The 25,650-nt window shown below is 39.0% G+C and overlaps 1 protein-coding gene across 7 annotated transcripts in view; it reads right to left on the reverse strand.

The window, feature by feature from the left end:
- The window catches only part of GOLGA4 (golgin A4), a 126,075-nt gene that overhangs the window by 23,282 nt on the left and 77,143 nt on the right, over positions 1-25,650 (reverse strand). For 6 of the 7 annotated variants that reach the window (XM_032354477.1, XM_032354879.1, XM_032354641.1 and 3 more), the window contains 6 exons: positions 21,268-25,487; positions 20,137-20,258; positions 19,635-19,765; positions 2,540-2,653; positions 2,368-2,388; positions 1,762-1,830 (listed from right to left, as the gene is read on the reverse strand). In XM_032354477.1, the coding sequence (XP_032210368.1) occupies positions 1,762-1,830; positions 2,368-2,388; positions 2,540-2,653; positions 19,635-19,765; positions 20,137-20,258; positions 21,268-25,487 (4,677 nt within the window). The remainder of the gene's footprint in view (positions 1-1,761; positions 1,831-2,367; positions 2,389-2,539; positions 2,654-19,634; positions 19,766-20,136; positions 20,259-21,267; positions 25,488-25,650) is intronic. The other variant, XM_032354558.1, reaches the window with a different exon arrangement.

Here is a 25,650-nt window from a genome sequence, read left to right on the forward strand (position 1 = left end):
TACCAACTTGTTGGTGAGGATGTGGAAAAACAAGAATCCTTATATGAAATTGTTGGTGGGAATGTAAAATGGTGCCACTATGTATTTTGGTGGTTCATCAGAAAAGTTGAAGATAAAATTACAAATGATCTAACAGTTCCATTCCTGGGTATATACCCCAAAGAACTGCAAATAGGTGGTCAAATAAAAACTTGTACAAAATGTTCCTGACAGCACTATATTTAATACCCAAAAGGTAGAAATAATCCAAACATTCATAAACTGATGAATGAAGTATATAGGTATATCCTTATAATGAAATAATATTCAGCCATAAAAAGGAATAAAGTACTGATACATGCTACACTGATGAACCTTAAAAACACTGTGCTAAGTAAAATAAGCCAGATAAGAAAGGTTATGTTTTATGTGATTTTATTTATATAAAATACTTGTAAGAGGCAAATTTGTAGATGCAGGAGTAGATTAGTGGTTGCCAGGAGGTAATGGGGAGTATCGCTTCACAGGTATGAGGTTTCCTTACAGGGTATGATGAAATGTTCTGGAACTAGATAATAATTTTCAAAACATTGTGAATGAACTACATGTCAATGAACTGTGCACTTTAAATTGGTCAAAATGGTCAATTTTATGTGTATTTCACGACCACAAAAATAACTAATACAAAAATTGCCATCCTAGCACAGTTTGAAGATTTGAGGATGCTATAAGAAGGGAGTTTTAAAGCAGTAGCCTTGAGAATAAATGAGAAAAGATAAACCACTGGGAAATAGAAAAAAATAAAGTAGCATTGGGACTTAGCATCTATTTTTATGATTTAAAAAATATATATATAGTAAAAGTTTTCAAACATAATTGACCATAGAGAATATAGTACAATCCATACCCATATATATCTATCCATTACCTAATTCCAACAACTGTCAAGATTTTTGTATGTATGTCTTTTTTAAGAAAACTGGAAAATTAGGGCACCTGGGTGCCTGAGTCAGTTAAGCACTTGACTCTAGATTTCAGCCCCAGTCATGATCTCAGGGCTGTGAGATCAAGCCCCATGTTGGGCTCTGCACTAAGTAGGAAAGCTGCCTGAGATTCCCTTTCCTTCTCCCTTTGTCCCTCCCCTGCTTGCATGTGTGCTCTCTCTCTCAAATAAATAATTTTTAAAACAAAACAAAACAAAAACTGGAAAATCCCTAGAGATGTAACCTTCAAAGAGCCTGCTGACTTGTATCACTATTCTTCCAGAATTTGGAAAAAAAGACTACTGAAGATGATGCACCACAGATTCACATACTGGTCTTTTCATGCTTATGCATCCTTCTAGACATATAAATACAGTACTATTTAAATCTAATTACTGGATAATATATGGATAAAATTTATTATATAAGACAATTTAACTACTAAATAAAAGTAGTAAAGATTATGTCAACAGATTTTCCCTCTGATAAAAAAAAAAGCATCTTTTTTTAAAACTTAAGTTATTGCAAATAAACACAAAATTTTATCCAAGATGTTAAACACTAGAAATAATAAGATGCAAATGTTCTTGTTTAAATACATGTGATCATGAATTTAAGAGATATCCTCCAGCAACTTCAGATTTGGAAATTAAATTTCTTGTATAAGACAAAACTGCAAAGCCAGCTATTAAATGAGTATTATATCAGTTCATTTTTAAAAATTAGCTAAATGAGATCCAAGTACATAAGAACATAAATTAAGTCAGTTCAAAATAAAAGGCACCAATTAAACCTGTACCTGTTCTCTGAACTCTTGCTCTTTCAACTTTGAATCACTGATTAGAGTAGTCTTCTGTGCTAGTTGTGTCTAAAAAAACAAGAAGTCAGATGTGAAATGCATATGGGTTTCATCATTGCCTGGTAAATTATCTTTGTTTTTAACTTTTATAATTTTTTTTTAAATTTATTTATTTGAGAGAGAGACAGTGAGAGAGAGCATGAGAGGCGAGAAGGTCAGAGGGAGAAGCAGACTCCCCATGGAGCTGGGAGCCTGATGTGAGACTCGATCCCTGGACTCCGGGACCGTGACTTGAGCCGAAGGCGGTTGCTTAACCAACTGAGCCACCCAGGCACCCTGTTTTTAACTTTTAAAACACAAAATACTCCTGGGGCACCTGGGTGGCTCAGGTGGTAAAGCACCTGACTTCGGATCATGTCATGATCTCAGGATCCTGGAATTGAGTCCCACATTGCGCTTCCTGCTCAATGGAGAGTCTGCTTGGACCTCTGCCCCTGTCCCACCCCCCACTTGTGCTCTCTCTCAAATAAATAAAATCTTTAAGAAAAAAACCCCTACAAAATACTCCTGAAAATATACTGTTTTCAGTCAAATTCAATGACTTACCTGTAATTCCATAATTGTTATCTGAAAAGGGAAAAGAAAAAAAATGAGTATATACTACACTAAAGTCTATAAGAAACAATAAAAAGGAATAAAATGAAATAACAAGAAAATAAAAATTTAAGTGTTTTAGTCTTAAGAGAGTGATAAGATTTCAGAGTCCAATTCCTCTCACTTTATCATTGCCAGGGCTCTCCTCCTGCTGCAGCCTTTCCTGGTACTTATTCCGTAGCTCCTCCAGCTGAGTCTGCAGGTCCATTACTTTAGCAGTCATTTCTTCTTCACGAGCCTTTAGGATAAAAAAAGAAAAAGTGCTAATGAACATAGCAAAAAGAACATCATAGACCCAATAGAGCGTTGAGAAAACTACCTCTGAAGGAGAAACAAATACCTAAATATTTCTGGAGACACAAACCACTGTTTCTATTGTCGTTTGTGACTATGCTCAAACACCTTCCTTCATGTCCCACTTTTAACACAAGGCCGCTATTCCCACCATACTACTGCTCCCTCCCCAAGTCTGTCCCCACCCCATAAAGTCCATCAAGCAGTTTCTTCTCCCTTAAGCTAGGGTTTCCAGGCTTGACCATCAGGTATGTAACAGTGTGGTGATAGAACCTGGCACAGAGCCTGTGTGTTAGGGACTCTGCCCTTCTCTACATTAGGATTTGATTTCCAGAAAATATCCATTAATACAAAGTAGGAGATACTATTAGGCACAGCACTGATCAACCAGCCTGCAACTTACTGATCACAAGACATTGTGGAGGTTTATCTCAACCCTTCAGATAAGCTGTGTAACTGAGGAAATGATTCTTTGTCCTGGCTCAGCAAACCTGAACATCTATACATCTGTCCCCAAACCACACCAGTGGTTCTTTAAGGTAAAATGTTCAACTAAACTCTATTTTTGAAAAAAAAAAAAAAAAAAACTATTGTGTAATGTATTAAAAACCATGTAATCTCTCCATTTGCCCTGAACTTTGCGGAAAAAAAAAAAAAAAAAGACAAGCCTGCAAAAGTATATGTGACTTATTGGTCCAAAAATCCTACTTAGAAAATTTGGTATACAAATCATTTCTCTCTTCTGTTTTGACTGCCCTAGTAAAGGCCATTGCCCATTTTACATTTCTTCATTTATCTAACTGCCATGATTTATTATACAGAGCGATCCAGACCTCTTCTTGCTCTTATAAATCTTGTAATAACCTTTGTGCTAAAAGAACATTTGGAATTGGAATATTGATCAGATTGAGTAATGAAGACAGGACAAGTGTTTGCTGAGTAAGAGACTGAACAGAAAAAACAGCAACAAATGAGTATCTGATTTAACAGATGCTGACTTGACAGAACCAAGAAACATGATCCTCAAAAAACAAATAGAGAGAGGCCCAATGACACAAAATAAGGCAATGAACCGCAAGGACACTTGGAAAATATACTTTGAAATACCACTGGTCATGAAACTTAGACCAACTGAAAAAGAACAAACTCTTTCTGGCAACATAAGCCAAGCAAAGATGTCTAGTAACCAGCCTCCTTAGACATCTCCCCGCTGAGGCTCACTTGGAGCCATGTCCCTGTTGAGGCCCACTTGCACCCAGCCTCCATTCCTAAAACACCATCAACCTCAAACTCTTGTAAATATGCTACTGCCCACAGTCTTAGTTTACAGTTTTCAGTCTACCATGGAATATCCTGTGTGGATGTCTTGTCAATGTGGTTTAGGCACCTTTGAAAGGATCACCTCTATACTTATTCAACTAGGCCCAAATTTTATATTATTTTATTTTATTCTACTTTGTTTTATTTTATTTTATCCTATTTGCTTTCTTTCTTTCTTTCTCTCTTTCTTTTTCTTTCTTTCTACTGATTGATTGATTGATTGACTGATTGATTGGTGAGAGAACCAGGGGTGGAGGGCAGGGGGCAGAGGGAGAAAGAGAATCTTAAGCAGACTCCATACTGAGTAGGGAGCCAGACATGAGGTTCAATCTCACAACCCTGGAATCATGACCCAAACCAAAATCAAGAGGCAGATACTTAACCAAACTGAACCACCTGGTGCCCTTAGGCCCAGATTTTAACTGACAGTTAGCTATATCTGGCATTTCCTTTGACAGTTGTGGGATACCATCTAAATCAAGCCTGCTAAGAATTAGGAAAAAAAATCCCTTCTTCATTACTTCCAATTTAAGAAACACTTTTGTAAATTACTTTGTTGTTCTTCTTGGAGGAGGAAAAAAAAAAAACAGTATTGTTTACTTCAACGTAAAAACAATAAGGAAAACCAGTTAATCTGAATGTTAATGCACATCCATAGCAATCATGCTTGAAAAACTAGTTATTATGCCAAAGCCAAATCACTAAAATATAGTCAATGTCAAAGGAAACCAGTTTTGTATCTAATGTAGCAAGCTACTTCCTCCCAGTGGGACTGCTCTGAGTTGGGACCAGGCTATTACTTAAATTCACTTACATGAGTACTCAGCTCTTCCTTTGAGATGTCATCACTCCCTCTTCCCAACTGGATTCTTCCCTGCCCTACACGTCACCTCCCTCAAATTTACCAGTGTTTAGTATGTGCCAAGTATATGGCTAGGTCTTCAAGACTAGAGATGAATAACAAAATCCCTGCCTGCCAGATGCTTACAATCTAGGAGAAAGGACATACACATTAATATTTCCCTACACACATATGCATATATGACAAAAATTCATGTTATAAGTGAAGTAATGAATACAGATGAGTACCAAAAGAACTTAGGTGCAATTAATATTTAAGGGGTTCTAAAAAAAAAAACTGTATGTTAAAACAATATGATACAGAAAAGAATATTCAAAAAGCAAACTTTTGAGTAGAAAAGTGAAAAAGTAGAACATGTTACATTTTTGTATCTGTTTACATAAGATACTGCAGTATCATGAAAGAAACTAATCATTGATTTCTGGCTCAAGGTGGCAATACTTCTGAACTCACCTCCACCCATGGACACACTGAGTCTAAATATGGAACAATTTCCTCTTAAAAATAAAAAACAAGAAAGCCTGGCTGAGTAACAGCTACACATCAGGCAAATGAGAGAAAAAACCACAATGAAGTGGGTAGGAAATGCTAAGATACTACCTTCTCATAAATCCCATCCCCAGCATGACAACCAACAACTGAGAGGAACCTCAAACCCAGAATTTCTGAGGACCGAAAAGTTTGAAAGCCACATTGAGCATCCCAACTTTTAAGACATATATACTTGAGAGCAAGCCCCCCAGACATTTAACTTTGAAAGCCAAAAGGTTCACATCTTGATACCCACAAAACACTAATCAGATCACTAATCTGAGAAGCCACTCTTTTTTTTTTAAGATTTTATTTATTTATATGATAAACAGATCACAAGTAGGCAGAGAGGCAGGCAGACAGAAGGGGGAAGCAGGCTCCCTGCTGAGCAGGGAGCCCAATGTGGGGCTCGATCCCAAAACCCTGGGATCATGACCTGAGCCAAAGGCAAAGGCCTTAACCTACTGAGCCACTCAGGCACCCCCTGAGAAGCCACTCTTAAAGGGTTCCTGTGCCTGGATTCAACCACACCAGGGCCCAGCGAAGAGGTGGCCAACTGCATCCAGACTTCAAGTGAAGGAAACTCACCTGTTCTATTAAAGCATTGGTCTGAAGAGCAGACATCTAATTTAACACACACACCTAGGAGCCTGCCCTCTCTGGGGACACAGACTGGCGGGTGCCATTTTGCATGCTCCTTTTGACACATTCCAGAGCACTAGTATCTCCCAGAAGGGAGCTTTTACAGTCATCTGGTGCCCTGATTTTTGCAGCTGCCATCTAGGGGTACACCTCTTAACCACATGGCTCTGGAGGTCAGGGGAGCTTGTGTTCCTAGACCCATGAGACTGTAACTAATAATATCACCCAGAAAGGAGCTCAAATCTCCATCTGCTGTCCCAATTTTTGTAGCTGCTGCCAGGGAACACAGCTATACTGGCTCTGGTGGACAGTGCACAAGGATCCCATAGGGCTGTAACCAACAGAGAAAAAGTTCTTAAATAGCTAACCACCCCCAAGGGCACAGCAAGAGACAATAGACACAGGAGTTCAGACTTTGTGTGAAGGAGACCTATTGGTTAATCATCATGACTGGCCTAAGGGGAAGGCTGCTACTTAAACAAGCGCACCTAAATGCAGAATGTAATCCTTTCCTCAAGTCGTCTTTGAGCTCACCCTCTGCCATACTCCAGAGCATCAGTGTCTCCTGGAGGGGAACTTTACCCATATCCCGTGTCCTGATTTTTGCCACTTACTGCCCAAGAGACACCCCTTGATCACCTGGCCTTGGTGGACAAAACAGTTTGTATTCCTGGATCCCACAGGACTATGGCAATTGGAGAGATGGTTCTTGGCAGACTACCAACCCCTGGAGTACTACATAGACAGTGGATTGAAGTGTAACGTCCCCCCAATCTTTCTGTAAAGGAGGCCTCTTTTCTTGTCTTGGAATTTGGCCTGAGGGGCAGGCTTCAGGTTTGGCACAAGTTTTGTGGTCTGTGGAGCTGCTCTCAGGGAAAAATAAAAGAATACATAAGAATAAATAACCAAGGAGGAGTAAGACATGTACTCTGAAAACTATGAAACATTGATGAAAGAAACTGAAAAATACAAAATAAATGTAAAGAGACTCTGTGCTTATGGACTGGTAGAATTAATACTGTCACATGTCTATCCTACCCAAAGCAATCAACAAATTCAAGATAATCCCTATCAAAATGCCAAGGGCATTTTTCACAGAACTAGACAAATAACTCTAAAATTTGTAAGGAACTGGAAAAGAACCCAAGTAACCAAAGCAATCATGAGAAAGAAGAATAAAGCTGGAGGACTCCCTGATTTCAAACTATTTTTGCAAAGCTATAGTAATTAAAACAGTATGGTATTGGCATAAAAACAGATGTGAAGATCAATGGAACAGGATAAAGCCCAGAAATAAATCCATGCATATATGGTCAATTAATTTACAACAAAGGAGCCAGGAACATATAATGGGGTAGAGGACAGTCTCTTCATTTAACTGTGCCTAGAAAACTGGACAGCCACATACAAAAGAATGAAACTGGACTACCACCACACACAATACACAAATTAACTTAAAATGGGGTGCCTGGGTGGCTCAGTCATTTAAGCATCTGCCTATGATTCAGGTCATGATCCTGGGTCCTGGGATCAAGCCCCACATCACAGAGAGCTCCCTGCTCCCCAGGGAGCCTGCTTCTGCCTCCCTACTTCCATTCCCCCTGCTTGTGCTCTCTCTCTCTCAAATAAAATCTTTTTAAAAAATGGATTAAAAATCTGAATGTAAGATGTAAAACCATAAAATTCCTCCAAGAAAACAAAGGCTGTAAGCTCTTTGACACAGGTGTGGCAATGGTTTTGAATCTGACACCAAAACCTAAATAAACAAGTGGCACTCCAACAAACTAAAAAGCTTCTTGATAGCAAAGGAAACCGTTAACAAACTAGAAAGGCAACCTATTAAATGAGAGAAAATATTTGATCTGGTATTTTGATAAGGGCTGATATCTGATAAAGGGCTAATATCCAAAATATATAAAAAATTCATACAACTCAACAGCAAAAAGAAAAAAATCATATTAAAAAATGGGCAGAAGGGGGCGCCTGGGTGGCTTAGTGGGTTAGAGCCTCTGACTTCGGATCAGGTCATGATCCTGGGGTCCTGGGATTGGGCCCCACATCGGGCTCTCTGCTCAGTGGCGGACTTCTTCCTCCTTTCTCTCTGCCTGCCTCTATGCCTACTTGTGATCTCTGTCAAATAGATAAATAAAATCTTTAAAAAAAAAAATGGGCAGAAGACCTAAATAAACATTTTCCCAAAGACCAACAGGTCCATAAAAGGATGCTCTATATCATTACTTACCAGAAAAATGTAAATCAAGACCATAATGAGACAATCTCCTCACAGCTGTTAAAATGACTATTATTTAAAAAAAAACAAAAATTGAAATAATGAGTGCTGATAAAGATGTGGAGAAAAGGGAACCTTTGTGCACTGTTCGTGGGAATGTAAATTGGTACAGCCACTATTGAAAACAGTGTGGAAGTTCCTCAAAACATTAAAAATAGAACTACTATATGATCCAGCAATTCTACTTCTGGGTATTTATCCAAAGAAACAACAACACTAACTCAAAAAGATACAGGTACCAGAGAGGAGGAGTCAAGATGGTGGAGAAGTAGCAGGCTGAGACTACTTCAGCTACCAGGAGACCAGCTAGATAGCTTATGTAAAAATTGCAAACACCTGCAAATCCATCGGCAGATCGAAGAGAAGAAGAACAGCAATTCTGGAAACAGAAAAACAACCACTTTCTGAAAGGTAGGACCGGCGGAGAAGTGAATCCAAAGCGACGGGAAGATAGACCCCGGGGGGAGGGGCCGGCTCCCGGCAAGCGGCGGAGCAACGGCACACAAAATCAGGACTTTTAAAAGTCTGTTCCGCTGAGGGACATCGCTCCAGAGGCTAAACCGGGGCGAAGCCCACGCGGGGTCAGCGTGGCCTCAGGTCCCGCAGGGTCACAGAAGGATCGGGGGTGTCTGAGTGTCGCAGAGCTTGCGGGTATTGGAACGGGAAAGCCGGCTACAAAGACAGAGCCGACAGTAAGCTCACAGCTCGGTGTAACCTTGAACCAGTCGCAGGCTCGGTGAGCTCGGAGCGCGGCCGGAGGTCAGGCAGACGGGAGTTACTGGGCGCTGTTCTCTGAGGGCGCACTGAGGAGTGGGGCCCCGGGCTCTCGGCTCCTCCGGGCTGGAGACCAGGATCCGGAACTCTACGGAAAGCGCTCAGGGGACAAAAGCTCCTGAAAGCAAACCCCAGCGGATTACTCACCCCGGCCCCTGGTAAGGGCGGTGCAATTCCGCCTGGGGCAAAGACACTTGAGAATCACTACACCAGGCCCCTCCCCCAGAAGATCAACAAGAAATCCAGCCAAGACCAAGTTCACCTACCAAGGAGTGCGGTTTCAATACCAAGGAGAGGAGCAGAATTCCAGAGGAGGAGAAAGCAAAGCACGGAACCCATGGCTTTCTCCCTGTGATTTTTTTTAGTCTTGCAGTTAGTTTAATTTTTTTTCTTTTTCATTTTTTGTTTTTTCTCTCGCCTTCTGGTAAAATTTTTTTTAAACTTTTACCCTTTTCTTTTTTAACATTTTTTAACTAGTTTATCTAATATATATATTTTCTCTTTTTTATATTTTTCTTTATTCGTTTTCTTTTTTTTTTTAATTTTCTTTTTTTTTTTTCTTTTTTTTTTTTCTTTCCCCCTTTTTGAACCTCTTTTTATTCCCTTTCTCCCCCCTCACGATTTGGGATCTCTTCTGATCTGGTTAAAGCATATTTTCCTGGGGTTCTTGCCACCCTTTTAGTATTTTACTTGCTCCTTCATATACTCTTATCTAGATAAAATGACAAGACGGAAAAATTCACCACAAAAAAAAGAACAAGAAGCAGTACCAAAGGCTAGGGACCTAATCAATATAGACATTGGTAATATGTCAGATCTAGAGTTTAGAATGACAATTCTCAAGGTTCTAGCCGGGCTCGAAAAAGGCATGGAAGATATTAGAGAAACCCTCTCGGGAGATATAAAAGCCCTTTCTGGAGAAATAAAAGAACTAAAATCTAACCAAGTTGACATCAAAAAAGCTATTAATGAGGTGCAATCAAAAATGGAGGCTCTCACTGCTAGGATAAATGAGGCAGAAGAAAGAATTAGTGATATAGAAGACTAAATGACAGAGAATAAAGAAGCTGAGCAAAAGAGGGACAAACAGCTACTGGACCACGAGGGGAGAATTCGAGAGATAAGTGACACCATAAGATGAAACAACATTAGAATAATTGGGATTCCAGAAGAAGAAGAAAGAGAGAGGGGAGCAGAAGGTATACTGGAGAGAATTATTGGGGAGAATTTCCCCAATATGGCAAAGGGAACGAGCATCAAAATTCAGGAGGTTCAGAGAACGCCCCTCAAAATCAATAAGAATAGGCCCACACCCCGTCACCTAATAGTAAAATTTACAAGTCTCAGTGACAAAGAGAAAATCCTGAAAGCAGCCAGGGAAAAGAAGTCTGTAACATACAATGGTAAAAATATTAGATTGGCAGCTGACTTATCCACAGAGACCTGGCAGGCCAGAAAGAGCTGGCATGATATTTTCAGAGCACTAAATGAGAAAAACATGCAGCCAAGAATACTATATCCAGCTAGGCTATCATTGAAAATAGAAGGAAAGATTAAAAGCTTCCAGGACAAACAAAAACTGAAAGAATTTGCAAACACCAAACCAGCTCTACAGGAAATATTGAAAGGGGTCCTCTAAGCAAAGAGAGAGCCTACAAGTGGTAGATCAGAAAGGCACAGAGACCATATACAGTAACAGTCACCTTACAGGCAATACAATGGCACTAAATTCATATCTCTCAATAGTTACCCTGAATGTTAATGGGCTAAATGCCCCTGTCAAAAGACACAGGGTATCAGAATGGATAAAAAAACAAAACCCATCTATATGTTGCCTCCAAGAAACTCATTTTAAGCCCGAAGACACCTCCAGATTTAAAGTGAGGGGGTGGAAAAGAATTTACCATGCTAATAGACATCAGAAGAAAGCAGGAGTGGCAATCCTTATATCAGATCAATTAGATTTTAAGCCAAAGACTATAATAAGAGATGAGGAAGGACACTGCATCATACTCAAAGGGTCTGTCCAACAAGAAGATTTAACAATTTTAAATATCTATGCCCCCAACGTGGGAGCAGCCAACTATATAAACCAATTAATAACAAAATCAAAGAAACACATCAACAACAATACAATAATAGTAGGGGACTTTAACACTCCCCTCACTGAAATGGACAGATCATCCAAGCAAAAGATCAGCAAGGAAATAAAGGCCTTAAACGACACACTGGACCAGATGGACATCACAGATATATTCAGAACTTTTCATCCCAAAGCAACAGAATACACATTCTTCTCTAGTGCACATGGAACATTCTCCAGAATAGATCACATCCTCGGTCCTAAATCAGGACTCAACCGGTATCAAAAGATTGGGATCATTCCCTGCGTATTTTCAGACCACAATGCTCTGAAGCTAGAACTCAACCACAAAAGGAAGTTTGGAAAGAACCCAAATGCATGGAGACTAAACAGCATCCTTCTAAAGAATGAATGGGTCAACCGGGAAATTAAAGAAGAATTGAAAAAAATCATGGAAACAAATGATAATGAAAATACAACGGTTCAAAATCTGTGGGACACAACAAAGGCAGTCCTGAGAGGAAAATATATAGCGGTTCAAGCCTTTCTCAAGAAACAAGAAAGGTCTCAGGTACACAACCTAACCCTACACCTAAAGGAGCTGGAGAAAGAACAAGAAAGAAACCCTAAGCCCAGCAGGAGAAGAGAAATCATAAAGATCAGAGCAGAAATCAATGAACTAGAAACCAAAAAAACAATAGAACAAATCAATAAAACTAGGAGCTGGTTCTTTGAAAGAATTAATAAAATTGATAAACCCCTGGCCCGACTTATCAAAAAGAAAAGAGAAAGGACCCAAATAAATAAAATCATGAATGAAAGAGGAGAGATCACAGCTAACACCAAAGAAATACAAACTATTATAAGAACATACTATGAGCAACTCTACGCCAACGAATTTGACAATCTGGAAGAAATGGATGCATTCCTAGAAACATTTAAACTACCACAACTGAACCAGGAAGAAATAGAAAGCCTGAACAGACCCATAACCAGTAAGGAGATTGAAACAGTCATTAAAAATCTCCAAACAAACAAAAGCCCAGGGCCAGACGGCTTCCCGGGGGAATTCTACCAAACATTTAAAGAAGAACTAATTCCTATTCTCCTGAAACTGTTCCAAAAAATAGAAATGGAAGGAAAACTTCCAAACTCATTTTATGAGGCCAGCATCACCTTGATCCCAAAACCAGACAAGGATCCCATCAAAAAAGGGAGCTATAGACCAATATCCTTGATGAACACAGATGCGAAAATACTCAACAAAATACTAGCCAATAGGATTCAACAGTACATTAAAAGGATTATTCACCACGACCAAGTGGGATTTATTCCAGGGCTGCAAGGTTGGTTCAACATCTGCAAATCAGTCAATGTGATACAACACATCAATAAAAGAAATAACAAGAACCATATGATACTCTCAATAGATGCTGAAAAAGCATTTGACAAAGTACAGCATCCCTTCCTGATCAAAACTCTTCAAAGTGTAGGGATAGAGGGCACATACCTCAATATCATCAAAGCCATCTATGAAAAACCCACCGCAAATATCATTCTCAATGGAGAAAGACTGAAAGCTTTTCCGCTAAGGTCAGGAACACGGCAGGGATGTCCATTATCACCACTGCTATTCAACACAGTACTAGAGGTCCTAGCCTCAGCAATCAGACAACAAAAGGAAATTAAAGGCATCCAAATCGGCAAAGAAGTAGTCAAATTATCACTCTTCGCAGATGATATGATACTATATGTGGAAAACCCAAAAGACTCCACTCCAAAACTGCTAGAACTTATACAGGAATTCAGTAAAGTGTCAGGATATAAAATCAATGCACAGAAATCAGTTGCATTTCTCTACACCAACAACAAGACAGAAGAAAGAGAAATTAAGGAGTCAATCCCATTTACAATTGCACCCAAAACCATAAGATACATAGGAATAAACCTAACCAAAGAGGCACAGAATCTATACTCAGAAAACTATAAAGTACTCATGAAAGAAATTGAGGAAGACACAGAGAAATGGAAAAATGTTCCATGCTCCTGGATTGGAAGAATAAATATTGTGAAAATGTCTATGCTACCTAAAGCAATCTACACATTTAATGCAATTCCTATCAAAGTACCATCCATCTTTTTCAAAGAAATGGAACAAATAATTCTAAAATTTATATGGAACCAGAAAAGACCTCGAATAGCCAGAAGAATATTGAAAAAGAAAGCCAAAGTTGGTGGCATCACAATTCCGGATTTCAAGCTCTATTACAAAGCTGTCATCATCAAGACAGCATGGTACTGGCACAAAAACAGACACATAGATCAATGGAACAGAATAGAGAGCCCAGAAATAGACCCTCAACTCTACAGTCAACTAATCTTCGACAAAGCAGGAAAGACTGTCCAATGGAAAAAAGACAGCCTCTTCAATAAATGGTGCTGGGAAAATTGGACAGCCACATGCAGAAAAATGAAATTGGACCATTTTCTTACACCACACACGAAAATAGACTCAAAATGGATGAAGGACCTCAATGTGCAAAAGGAATCCATCAAAACCCTTGAGGAGAACACAGGCAGCAACCTCTTCGACCTCAGCCGCAGCAACATCTTCCTAGGAACATCACCAAAGGCAAGGGAAGCAAGGGCAAAAATGAACTATTGGGATTTCATCAAGATCAAAAGCTTTTGCACAGCAAAGGAAACAGTTAACAAAATCAAAAGACAACTGACAGAATGGGAGAAGATATTTGCAAACGACATATGAGATAAAGGACTAGTGTCCAGAATCTATAAAGAACTTAGCAAACTCAACACCCAAAGAACAAATAATCCAATCAAGAAATGGGCAGAGGACATGAACAGACATTTCTGCAAAGAAGACATCCAGATGGCCAACAGACACATGAAAAAGTGCTCCATATCACTCGGCATCAGGGAAATACAAATCAAAACCACAATGAGATATCACCTCACACCAGTCAGAATGGCTAAAGTCAAGTCAGGAAATGACAGATGCTGGCGAGGATGCGGAGAAAGGGGAACCCTCCTACACTGCTGGTGGGAATGCAAGCTGGTGCAGCCACTCTGGAAAACAGCATGGAGATTCCTCAGAATGTTGAAAATAGAACTGCCCTATGACCCAGCAATTGCACTACTGGGTATTTACCATAAAGATACAAACGTAGTGATCCAAAGGGGCACGTGCACCCGAATGTTTATAGCAGCAATGTCCACAACAGCCAAACTATGGAAAGAACCTAGATGTCCATCAACAGATGAATGGATCAAGAAGATGTGGTATATATACACAATGGAATACTATGCAGCCATCAAAAGAAATGAAATCTTGCCATTTGCGACGACGTGGATGGAACTAGAGCGTATCATGCTTAGCGAAATAAGTCAAGCGGAGAAAGACAACTATCATATGATCTCCCTGATATGAGGAAGTGGTGATGCAACATGGGGGCTTAAGTGGGTAGGAGAAGAATCAATGAAACAAGATGGAATTGGGAGGGAGACAAACCATAAGTGACTCTTAATCTCACAAAACAAACTGAGGGTTGCTGGGGGGAGGGGGGTTGGGAGAAGGGGGTGGAATTATGGACGTTGGGGAGGGTATGTGCTTTGGTGAGTGCTGTGAAGTGTGTAAACCTGGTGATTCACAGACCTGTACCCCTGGGGATAAAAATATATTTTTATAAAAAATAAAAAATTAAAAAAAAAAAGATATAGGTACCCAATGTTCACTGTAGCACTATTTATAATAAATAGCCAATATATGGGAACAACCTAAGTGTCCATCCGTAGATGAATGGATAAAGAAATTATCAAATCCACACACAAATGAATGGATAAAGAAACTGTTACACATATACACAGAGAAATAACATTCAGCCATAAGAAAGAATGAAACTTTGCTATTTGTGACAACATGGATGGATTTCAAGGGCATTACGCTGAATGAAATAAGTGAGAGAGAAAAACAAACACTGTAATGATCTCACTTATATGTGGAATCTAAAAGTAAGTAAGTAAAATTTAAAAATCAAACTCACAGATTCAGAGAACAGATTGGTGGCTGCCAGAGGTAGGGCATGGGGAGGTGGGAGAAATGGAAGAACTGTTTTTGTTTGGGTTTTATTTACTTAAATAAATGGAATGTTTTTAAAAAGAAAAGAATGGGGCATCTGGGTGGCTTGGTTAAGTGTCCAACTCGTGATTTTGGCCCAGGTCATGATTCTCAGGGTCATGGCAGTTGAGTACCGTGTCAGACTCCACTCTAAGCACACAGTCTGCTTGAAATTCTCTCTCTCTCTCTCTCTGCCCCTCTCCCTGCTCAGGCACACTCACTCTCTTTCTCATATAAATAAAAATCTCTTAAAAAGAAAAGAGAAAAGAAGAATGGTTACCTGTGGAGAAAAAAGGGGCAAGATGTAGAATACAGAAAACAGGAATGGGTTTTCATTACAGAACATTCTCTATACTTTTTAATATTATTTTGATCTTTAAATTGTATGAAAAGATTTTATTCAAAAATTGTTCTCTAAATAAAAGTTAAACTGAAATCTTATTTTTTAAAGCCCAAATTTGAGAAATGGTAATAACTTAACTTACTAATTCACAAAGCTTGAGAAAGTGCTCTTTAGGCACACAGAAAAGCATAACCAAAGGTAAAATAGGATAAAGAACAAGCTGAAGTTGAGTTCATCTAGCACCAAATGAACTGGAGGAGGTATCACTGGGATGATGGGAAGCTGAAGGTATTTAAGAGAAGTGGTATGATCACATTCTCATTTCAAGACAGAAAATACCTCTGACAAGAAGAGATGGATACTTTAGGGAAAAAAACCAGCAGCAAAAACATCAGCTGGTTAATACAAAAGACCAGACCAAATGGAAGATTGGCAGTCAGAGAGTGGCAATGATAGTCAGACAGTGGCAACAGTAACTGCGCTTAGAGGAGAAGAACATGCAGTATGACTCAATGAAAACTATATTCTGAAGAGTCTACTCTATGTTGGCTATTGTGTTGGAGGTATACAATTAAACAGATACAGAAGATTTCTCTGCCTAGTAAATCAGGGAAGACAAACAGATTTCATGCCTAATAGGTGTGAGGATGCATATGTGTGAGGGGCTGAGAAAGAAAGAGGTATGAATCAAGGATGACAAAAGTCACCAGTATCTTCAAATGGGGGAAGTAGTAAGAATGTTACCTAAGACAGTAAAGTTCCTAAGCAGCAAGTTCCACTATGCTGCTATTAGCAAATCACAGAATTGTTTTAAAGGATGACAAAAGCACAACACTCTACAATGTCATCATTCAGAAAAATCATCTGATAACAGCTTTCCAGAAGGTGAAAATACACCACTGCATAAAACATACAAACCCCACAGGAAACTCAAATTCTCGAAATTTTTAAATGGAAGAATGGTAGAGAATATCTCAGAATCAAAGGAATATAGAATTTGCTAAGAATTGCTAGTATCTCTTTTAGTAACATTGGTACCTTTTTTTTTTAAAGTAGGCGCCATGTCTAGCATGGAGCCCATCGTGGGTTCAAGTTCACAACCCTGAGATCAAAACCTGAGCTGAGGGCGCCTGGGTGGCTCAGTGGGTTAAGCCGCTGCCTTCGGCTCAGGTCATGATCTTAGGGTCCTGGGATCGAGTCCCGCATCGGGCTCTCTGCTCAGCAGGGAGCCTGTTTCCTCCTCTCTCTCTCTGCCTGCCTCTCTGCCTACTTGTGATCTCTCTCTGTCAAATAAATAAATAAAATCTTTAAAAAAAAAAAAAAACCTGAGCTGACATGGAGTTGGACACTTAACCGACTGAGTGACCCCGGCACTTTGGTAATATCTGTACTTTTTTTTTTTTTAAGATTTTTATTTCTTTCTTTATTTGACACAGAGAGAGAGAGATCACAAGTAGGTAGAGAGGCAGGCAAAGAGAGAAGGGGATGCAGGCTCCCCACTGAGCAGAGAGCCCGATGCTAGGCTCAATCCCAGGACCCTGAGATCATGAGCTGAGCCAAAGGCAAAGGCTTTAACCCACTGACTGAACCATCCAGGTGCCCCAAATCTGTACCTTAAAAAGAAATTCTTCAAGACAGAGTTTGTATTTGGAGTTTTCTGATAGGAACTGCCTATTTATCAAAGTCAGACCTAGACCCGGCAGTTCAAAGTCTGAGGCCACACCGTCTAACAGAGTAGCCATAGGCCATCCCAGAACTGTGGTTATGAGCACAATTAGCTAATCCACACTGATATGGGCTGCAAACATAAAAACATACCGAAACTTAAAGAAATAATCCATATGTAATTTTTATATTCACCACATACTGAAATGATAATATTCTGGATATCATGTGTTAACATATTACTATTAAAATTAAGTTCACATACTAAGTCAGAGAAAGACAAATATCAAATGATTTCACTCATATGTGGAATTTAAGAAACAAATGAGCAAAGTCGGGTGGGGGAGGAGGGAAGGAGGGAAAGAGAAAGAAACCAAGAAACAGACTTTAACTATAGAGAACAAACTGCTGGTTACCAGAGGGGATGGGTGAAATAGGGGATGGGGATGAAGGAGTGCACTATCTGCGATGAGCACTGGTGTTGTAGAGAAGTGTTGAATCACTATATTGTACACCTGAAAACTAGTATTACACTGCATGTGAACTAACTGGAATTTGAATAAAACCTTTTTAAAAAATTAAATTCACCTGTCTTTTTCTTTTCTTAATGATAATAGAAAATGTTAAATTACATATATGGCTCAAATTTGTGGCCTGCATTCTATTTCTAATGGACAGTGCTGGTCTGAGGCACAGGAAGGCATTTTGGAGAAGAAGCCACCGAACTCCTTCCCTCACCCTCCAGTTCCTGTCCCCAAGCGAGAAACTTAAAGGATCATTCCTTTAATTTCCCTAATATACACCCAATTTTCAAGGAGGAACCATATCACAGGTTAACGTTCTTATCTGCCTCCCTGTTTCCACACCCGTCTATTATAGAGGTCTGTCATGACCTTGGAAAGTCTTTTGTCTGCTACTCCACACATCCAGAGAAAGAGAAGTTGTTCACAAGAGGGAACATGCTAGCTGTGGCACAGTTCGTCCCCTGCAAAGGAAGCTCCCTGACTTACTTATCCATGATAAAGAACTACTGCCTTCCCCAGGTTCCTTTCTTAGAGAGAAGTCTTTATAATTACATAAAGCTAATGAAGGGTCAGTGCTCTCCCACTCACTGTGAAGTTTTAGATAAATCACTTAACTATGCTGAACTGGCTTTGCCTTTGGCAAAAGAAAGAAAAGAAAGAAAAGAAAAAAGAAAAGCAAAAGAAAAGAAAAGAAAGAAAGAAAGAAAGAAAGACTAAACGAACTTTAATGTATCTTCCAATTCGAACATTCTCTAATCATTTAAGGAATAACAGTTGTTTTAAAGCTCCACACACATACAATCTACAGAAGTATAAGAAAATGTAAGTAAAATTATTCAAACCTTTTCATAATAAGATCTAAAGTTCAAAAATTATACAAAGGTGGCATTTCTATGCATGTGCCTTATCCTGGAATTCCGGCCTTTTCAATTACATTTAAGATAGTTATTATTAGACCCTGTTCCTGGCTCAGACTTCTATTGCTGCCATCGTCTGTTGAGGCATGATTCTCTGATTTATGTATTCTTAATCATCAAATGCTTCCTGGCATATAGTGAAATAAGGCTTGGAGTAACTAAAAAATCTGCATCCCAACATAGCATACTTCACGCTGTTTTACATTTGAAAATTTTCTGGAGTCCAAAATACTCACTGGCATTCATGGCTTATCTTGACAAACAAAAATGGCAATGGTAATCCACCACTAGTAGAGTAAACAAAAGTTTCACTAAATATAAAAGATTTGGCTGGTGCATTCCATTTTTCCCTGTCTTTTTGTCTCTTAAGAGCAACAAAAACTGTAAAAATTGGGTTTGGATGGAGTAAAGTTAACTGGCCTTCCTGGAAAGAACCCAGGTAGGTGGCCACGTTCAACACATTAACTATCCCACTGCGTAGACTTCACCCAACCACACATTTCCAATTCTTAGTCTGGTTCTCTTAAAATTTAGTCTGACTGAGAGAAAGACAAGAAGAGAATCCATTCTTCCCCTTAGTAACTCACTGTTGCTTCGATACCTGCCAAGTAGACTGAGCTGCTGGGCTAGCACAATCTGATCAGGAAACTATGATCCTGGCAGAAATTAATCAGACTCCTTATAAATATGCATAGAGTGCAAATATTAAATTTGGGTAATACTGAGCCAAAACAAAAACCCTCTACATTGTAAAAGCAGGAAATCTGACAGCCCAATCTTTGGCACCACCATGAAATCCAGCACAGCTAAATTTCAAAAAAAGAAATAAAATAAGGTACATCAAGGATTTCTTCATATCTTTTGGCTGTTCTTTGTAAATCATCTTCCTTCTCCGCAATTTTTTTATATAACTGATTTGTCTCTTCCTGATGGCTTTCCAAAAGTTCAGCTTCCACTTCCTGGGCTTTATCTAATACATAAAAAAATGGACACATACAAGAACATACATTAGGCAACCATTAGTATCTATATCACAATTTCAGTTCCAAATTAAATTTGATAAAAATCAATTGGTCATATGTACCCTTTCACAGAGCAGAAATGTCTTTATAAGGCAATTAATTAGCTAATGTTTCAGGTTCTTTCACTCGCTCCTCCTCTCCTAAAGGCAAGCTACCGCCAGGCAAGCACAGGTTCCTATTAGAAAAATTTCTTAGACAGGAATCATTTTTTTTCTCCAGTTTAATTACTTTAAGCACTTAGCACTGCGTGAAAACAATAAGTTTAAAGTATAAATAGTCTCTGCTGATTCTGACTTGTTCTTCACTGAATTTGACTCACCAATGGTTTCTTTTATGGTCATTTCCAGCTCCTGCTCCTTTTGTGCCAGCTGTGTATGGAACTCCCTCATCAGCTGTTTTAATGTAGAATTGTGCTTCAACTCAAGATCTTCCTGCTCCTGTCTGCGTAACAAAAATATAAAGAGCTAACTGTTGTCAAACACAACACAAGACGCACAGTTACCTAGTCTTCACAACAGTGCACGTAAGATCTCACTGGTTTAAAAACATGTTTAAGGGTGTATACGTGTGTATGTGTGCGTCCAGGCACAAAAAACTTCTGGGAAGATACAGAAACTATGATTTTCTCTATATACTCATCCTGGGGCTTTGAGAATTCTTCTTTTCCGCTTAAAATTTTCATCATACACATCTATCTTATATAACACTAACACTAACACTAAAAATATTACAATGAAAAGAAAGTAATTACTGGAATATGTACATAAGCATAATCACATATGCAAGAAAGTTTTTCCCCTTCTAAACGGACGTGAAAGAACACTGCCTCTTACCTTAAATTGTTTTACATATATTTTTTTAATTTCTCTTCAGCATAACAGAATTAATTGTTTATGCACTACACCCAGTGCTCCATACTGTTTTATATTTCTTCTAAGCATTTAACTTATGTTTCATAGTTTGGGCAGGCAAAATTTCAGTGTATCAGGCACAATAAAAGGGACTTAACTATAAGGACTGTCTTAAAAATATTCATGCTGGGGCGCCTGGGTGGCTTAGTTCGTTAAGCATCAGACTCTTTATTTTGTTTTTAAAGGTATTATTTATTTATTTGAGAGAGAGAGTAAGAGAGCACACATGTGCAGGGTGAGGGACAGGCAGACTCTGCACTGAGCACAGAGCCCAATGTGGAGCTCATGTCCTGAGCCAAAATGAAGAGTCAAAGGCTTAACTGACTGAGCCACCCAGGCACCCCAAAGGTCCAACTCTTGATTTCGGCTCAGGTTACAATCTCAGGGTCGTGAGATTGAGCTCCGTATTGGGCTCCCATGGATCGTGCTTAAAATTCTCTTTCCTTCTCTTCTCCCCCACCTTCCCCCCAACCACCGCTCTTACTCTCTCTCTCTCTAAAATAAATAAATACAATAAATATTCATGCTGAAAAACTTACTTGATTTTTTCTTCCATTTCTTGTTCATATTCTTTCTTCATGATATCCAATTCTTGCTGATGCTCCTTCCGCAACATTCGAAGATCTTTCTGCAACTTAACAATCTCCTTGCCCAGCTTCTGCTTCTCTTGCTCTGCCCCTGCTAATTTAAATTCCAGGTCATTGTGCTCTGCCTCCATGTTACCAGGCAATCTGGGTTGGACTGCATGTGATTTGGACTTTTCTTCACCACTTTCATCCAAAGCTTCTGTGGGTTTATTTTTTCCATCCACCTGTTGTTGTAAAGCCTGTAATTTTTCAAATTTTGAGGTCAACTCTTCCATTTCAACTCTATGCCCTTCCCTCTCTCTTACCAAGCAGGAATCCAGCTCTTTTATCTTTTGCTCCAAGATCTGACAGGCTAGTTCCTTCTCCTGGAGTGCTTTCTGGACATCATCAACCACATCTTCCAAGTTTTGCTTTGCCCCTACGTTATTTTTACCTCCCTCTTCTTCCACACGCTGGGATGCTATCAAGGAATATTTCTTGCTTTTTTCTTCAAGCTCTTCCTGAAGATGATTTATCATAACTTGATCCTCATGCTGCTTTGCTTCTGCATGTTCTATCTTTATTAAGAGCTCCTGGTATCTGCACTGCATTTCAGAATGAGAAGATATTGTCTCTTCTTTTTCTTGCTCTAGCCTCTGCAACAGCTTTTCTTTTTCCATTAGACTCCTCTGTAAAGCACTGATTTTGTCGTCATATGCCTTCTGCACACAGCCCTCAAGATCCACGTTTTGCTCAGCACAGGATGCCACATGTTCTGCCGATCTGGGTATAACTGATGCTCCTGACTGCGGTGGGCCTTTAAGTTTTTCTTCCAAGACCTGAATTTCTCTCTCCTTCTCCTGCAATTTTGTGAGATGTCCTTCTGTGTCTTTTTTGTATTGCTGTTCCTTCTCTTCCATCTGAGATAGCAACTGCTTCTTGATGGCAGCAATTTTTTGTTCAGCTTTTTTCTTCAGTTCTGCTAATTTTGCAGCACTTTCTAACTCAAGCCTATCTTCCAGTGCCTTCAACTCCTCTTCTTTGCCCTTCATACCTGAATTTGCATGTTCCAATTCTTTCTTCTTAGCCTCAAGTTCAGATTTCATGGAAGACACTTGCTTTTCAAGTCTTGAGACTTTTTCTTCAGCTTCTTTAACCCTGTTGTCCTTTTCTTCTCCTAACTCTTGAATGTGCTGAAGTTTCTGAAGCATTTCTTTCTGTTCCGTGTCCTTTTGTTGATTGTAATTGTTAAGAGCTTCATTTAAGGATTCAATTTCAGTTGTTTTCTGAGTAAGATGCTCCTCTAATTCCACAATTCTTGTCATTTGAGTTTTTAACTCGGTCTCTAAATTACACTCCTTTTTCTCCAGCTTGCTCTTCTTATCTTCCATTTCACTCTTTAAACATACCAATCTCTCATTCTGCTGATCAAGGTCCTCCTTCAATCCATGTATCTGCTCATCCTTTTTGTTGGCCTCCTTTGCTTTTAACTCAAGCTGCATCTGTAAGTCTTTAATAGTACTTTGATACTGTATGAATTTTGACTGTGCTTTCTTCTTCCATTCTGAGAATTTGTTGGACAAATGATCTATCTGTTCAAGAGCAGAGATCTTCTCTTTACTCAGAGTTTCAACTTTCAAAGATAAATCTTGCACCTGACCCAGTAATTCACATTGTTGTTCATCGTATCGCTTACTTAGTGATGAAATGGCTGCTTCTTTCTCAGTTAGGCTGATGCTGTTCTGAAGGTGAGTGTTTAAATCAGTTAGTTGTTTACTAAGACTGCTGATCTCAGATTTCTTTTCTTTAAGCTCTTCTTTCATCAGTGTGACAGCATTGATGTTCTCTGATAACTCTTTCTTCAACTGTGTGATACAAGACTCCTTTTCAGAGGCAGCCTGTTGCTGGTTGCCACCTTCCTTCTGTAAGGCTTCTTTCTCCATTACAAGCCCTTCAATATCAGTCTTCATGCTCTTAATCTGATTTTCTTTTTCTTCTAATTGATGGGTAGCCTGTTGAAAAGAACTGTTTAGTGTATTCTGCTCTTCTCTTAGCTGTCTAAGCTGTGCTTCTAATTCAGAAGCTTTGCAAGTTTTAATTACTAGTGCCTCCTTAACTTTTGTTGTGTGGTGCTGACAGTGGGAAATTCTAGAGAGTATGGCATTAATTTTACTACTACTAATGTTGATTAGCTCATTTGTTTTAGCTTGCAACAAGGCTTCAGTTTTCTTAGAGTAAATATCCAGCTGAACTGCTAGTTCCTCAGACAGTTTTTTGAATTCCAAGCTTTTGTCTTCTAGGTTTTTCTCATTTCTTTCATGGGAAGACTTCAAACTCTGGACTTCCTCATCTGTGGTTTGCAATTTGTCAGTCAACTCAGAAACCTTCAGCTTATCTTTTTCTGCCAGCATCTCCAGTTCAACTATACGCTCTTGAAGAGAAGTATTTTCCTTCAGAGAATGATTCAAGTCAACCTCCAACTTTTCCAGTTGTGCTTTCAGTTTCGTTTCATTTTGTGAGAGAGAGTTCATATGAGCAGACTTCTCTTGTATCTGTTCCCGTAATTCCCTTAGTACTGTGTCCTGCTTAATGCCTTCTTCTTTCAGCCATGTTAGTTCCTTGTTCATCTCTTCTTTTTCACACCCACTTTGGAGTATCTTTTGCTTCAGTTCTGCTACCTCTTGCTCTTTTTCCTGTAATTGGAGTTCATGTTTTTCCTGAAGTTCTTCAGCTTGCTGATGAAGTTTCTTTTCCCAGACCGAAACAACATCACTGAGTTCTCGTCTATGTACCTCAGTGAGACTTTCCATTTGCTCCTTTTGGTTTGTTTCCAGTCTTGACACTGCATCATTGATCCCAGCAGAGTTAGCATGTGCTATTTCCACAATTTTGGCATTGAACTGTTTTTCTTTCTCACTAAGCTCTAGAACCGTATTTTCAAGCTCTTTTTTAAGTTTGGCTTCCTGATCCACTAGTTTTTTCTTTAATGTTTCTTGTACCTCCTTTGCTTTCTGCTTAATTTTTTCCATCTTTTTTTCTTGATTTTTTAATTTGGTTTCATATTCCTCATGTAAAACACTAAAACTCTCTTCCTTGGCTGATAATTTCTGTTTGAGTGTTTCAATTTCTTTGCTCTGTCCTTCTCTCATTTGTAAAATTATATTTTCCTTTTCTATCAAGCTCTGCTTTGTCTGTGCCTGTTCTGTATTAGTATCTCTAAGTTGGGACTCATAGTGCTGGGTTAAAGCCTGTAGTTTTTCCTCCATTTCACTTTTCTGGTTTTCCAGTTGCTGCCTTAAATCCTGCACCTGGACTTTGTGAGTGTCTAACTCAGCACAAACATCTTTCTTTTGTGTTTCAACTTCAGCTACCTGTTTAGTAAGAAAAATTCTCTCCGTTTCTAAGTCCAACAATTTCTGCTGCAATTGAGCCAAGTGCTCCTCGGATGCTCTGGCCTGCTCGTGTGTAGTACTCTGCTGTGACTGAAAAAGAGCCAGCTTAGCAGATGCCTGCCGGAGTTCTTCTTCAGACATTTTAATATCTACCTCTAAGTTTTCCACACGAGCCTGATGCTCTTTCAAATGCTTGTCCTTTTCCTTCAAAAGAAGCCCAAGTTGATTAATTTCATCTTTTAATGCCTTCTCAGTTCTCTGGATAGATATCTCTTTTTCTTTAATGATACTCTCAACTTGCTGCTGGTGATGGCTTTTCTGTTCATCCAGCTTGGCCTCTAGCTCCTTCTTTACTTTATCTGCTTGATCCTTTATTACAGAAAGTTCCTCTTCTAGCTTCTCCCGGGTTTTTAATACTTCTGACAGTTCAGAAGACAATGATTCTAGTTCTGTTTGCTTCACATCAAGCTTTTCTAAAGTCTTTTCATTCATCTCTTCTATGTGGGCCTGGAAAAGACTCTCTTTGTCTTTCAACAATGTTTCTTTTTCTTGTTCATGTTTTTCTCTAAGTTTTTCCATTTCAGTCTGATGCTGTTGCTTTAAGACTTGGAGTTTTTCAGTCCAAAGGGCATCCTGCTGATGCTGCAAGCTTTCCAATTCTGCCTTATGTTCTTCAACCATGATTGTGATTTCTTTATTGTGCTTATTTTTTTCAGCTTCCAAATGAACAGCTAAATCTTCTGATTGATTTTTGCTTTCTTGCAAGCTTTTTTCCAAAGAAGTTTCCAATTCAAGAATTCTCTGTTAATAAAAACAGATGTATTTTTATTAAAGTACAGACTTGCTTATTAGCAAAGATATACATGACATAACGTCTACACCTGTTTAAGGAGTAAAACTTAGAAAAATTACTCTATATATCATGCCAAACACTAGAAAGCACAAAGAATCTGTGCTCAATTCC

The sequence above is a fragment of the Mustela erminea genome, chromosome 1, assembly GCF_009829155.1.
Source record: "Mustela erminea isolate mMusErm1 chromosome 1, mMusErm1.Pri, whole genome shotgun sequence".
Taxonomy (NCBI): domain Eukaryota; kingdom Metazoa; phylum Chordata; class Mammalia; order Carnivora; family Mustelidae; genus Mustela; species Mustela erminea.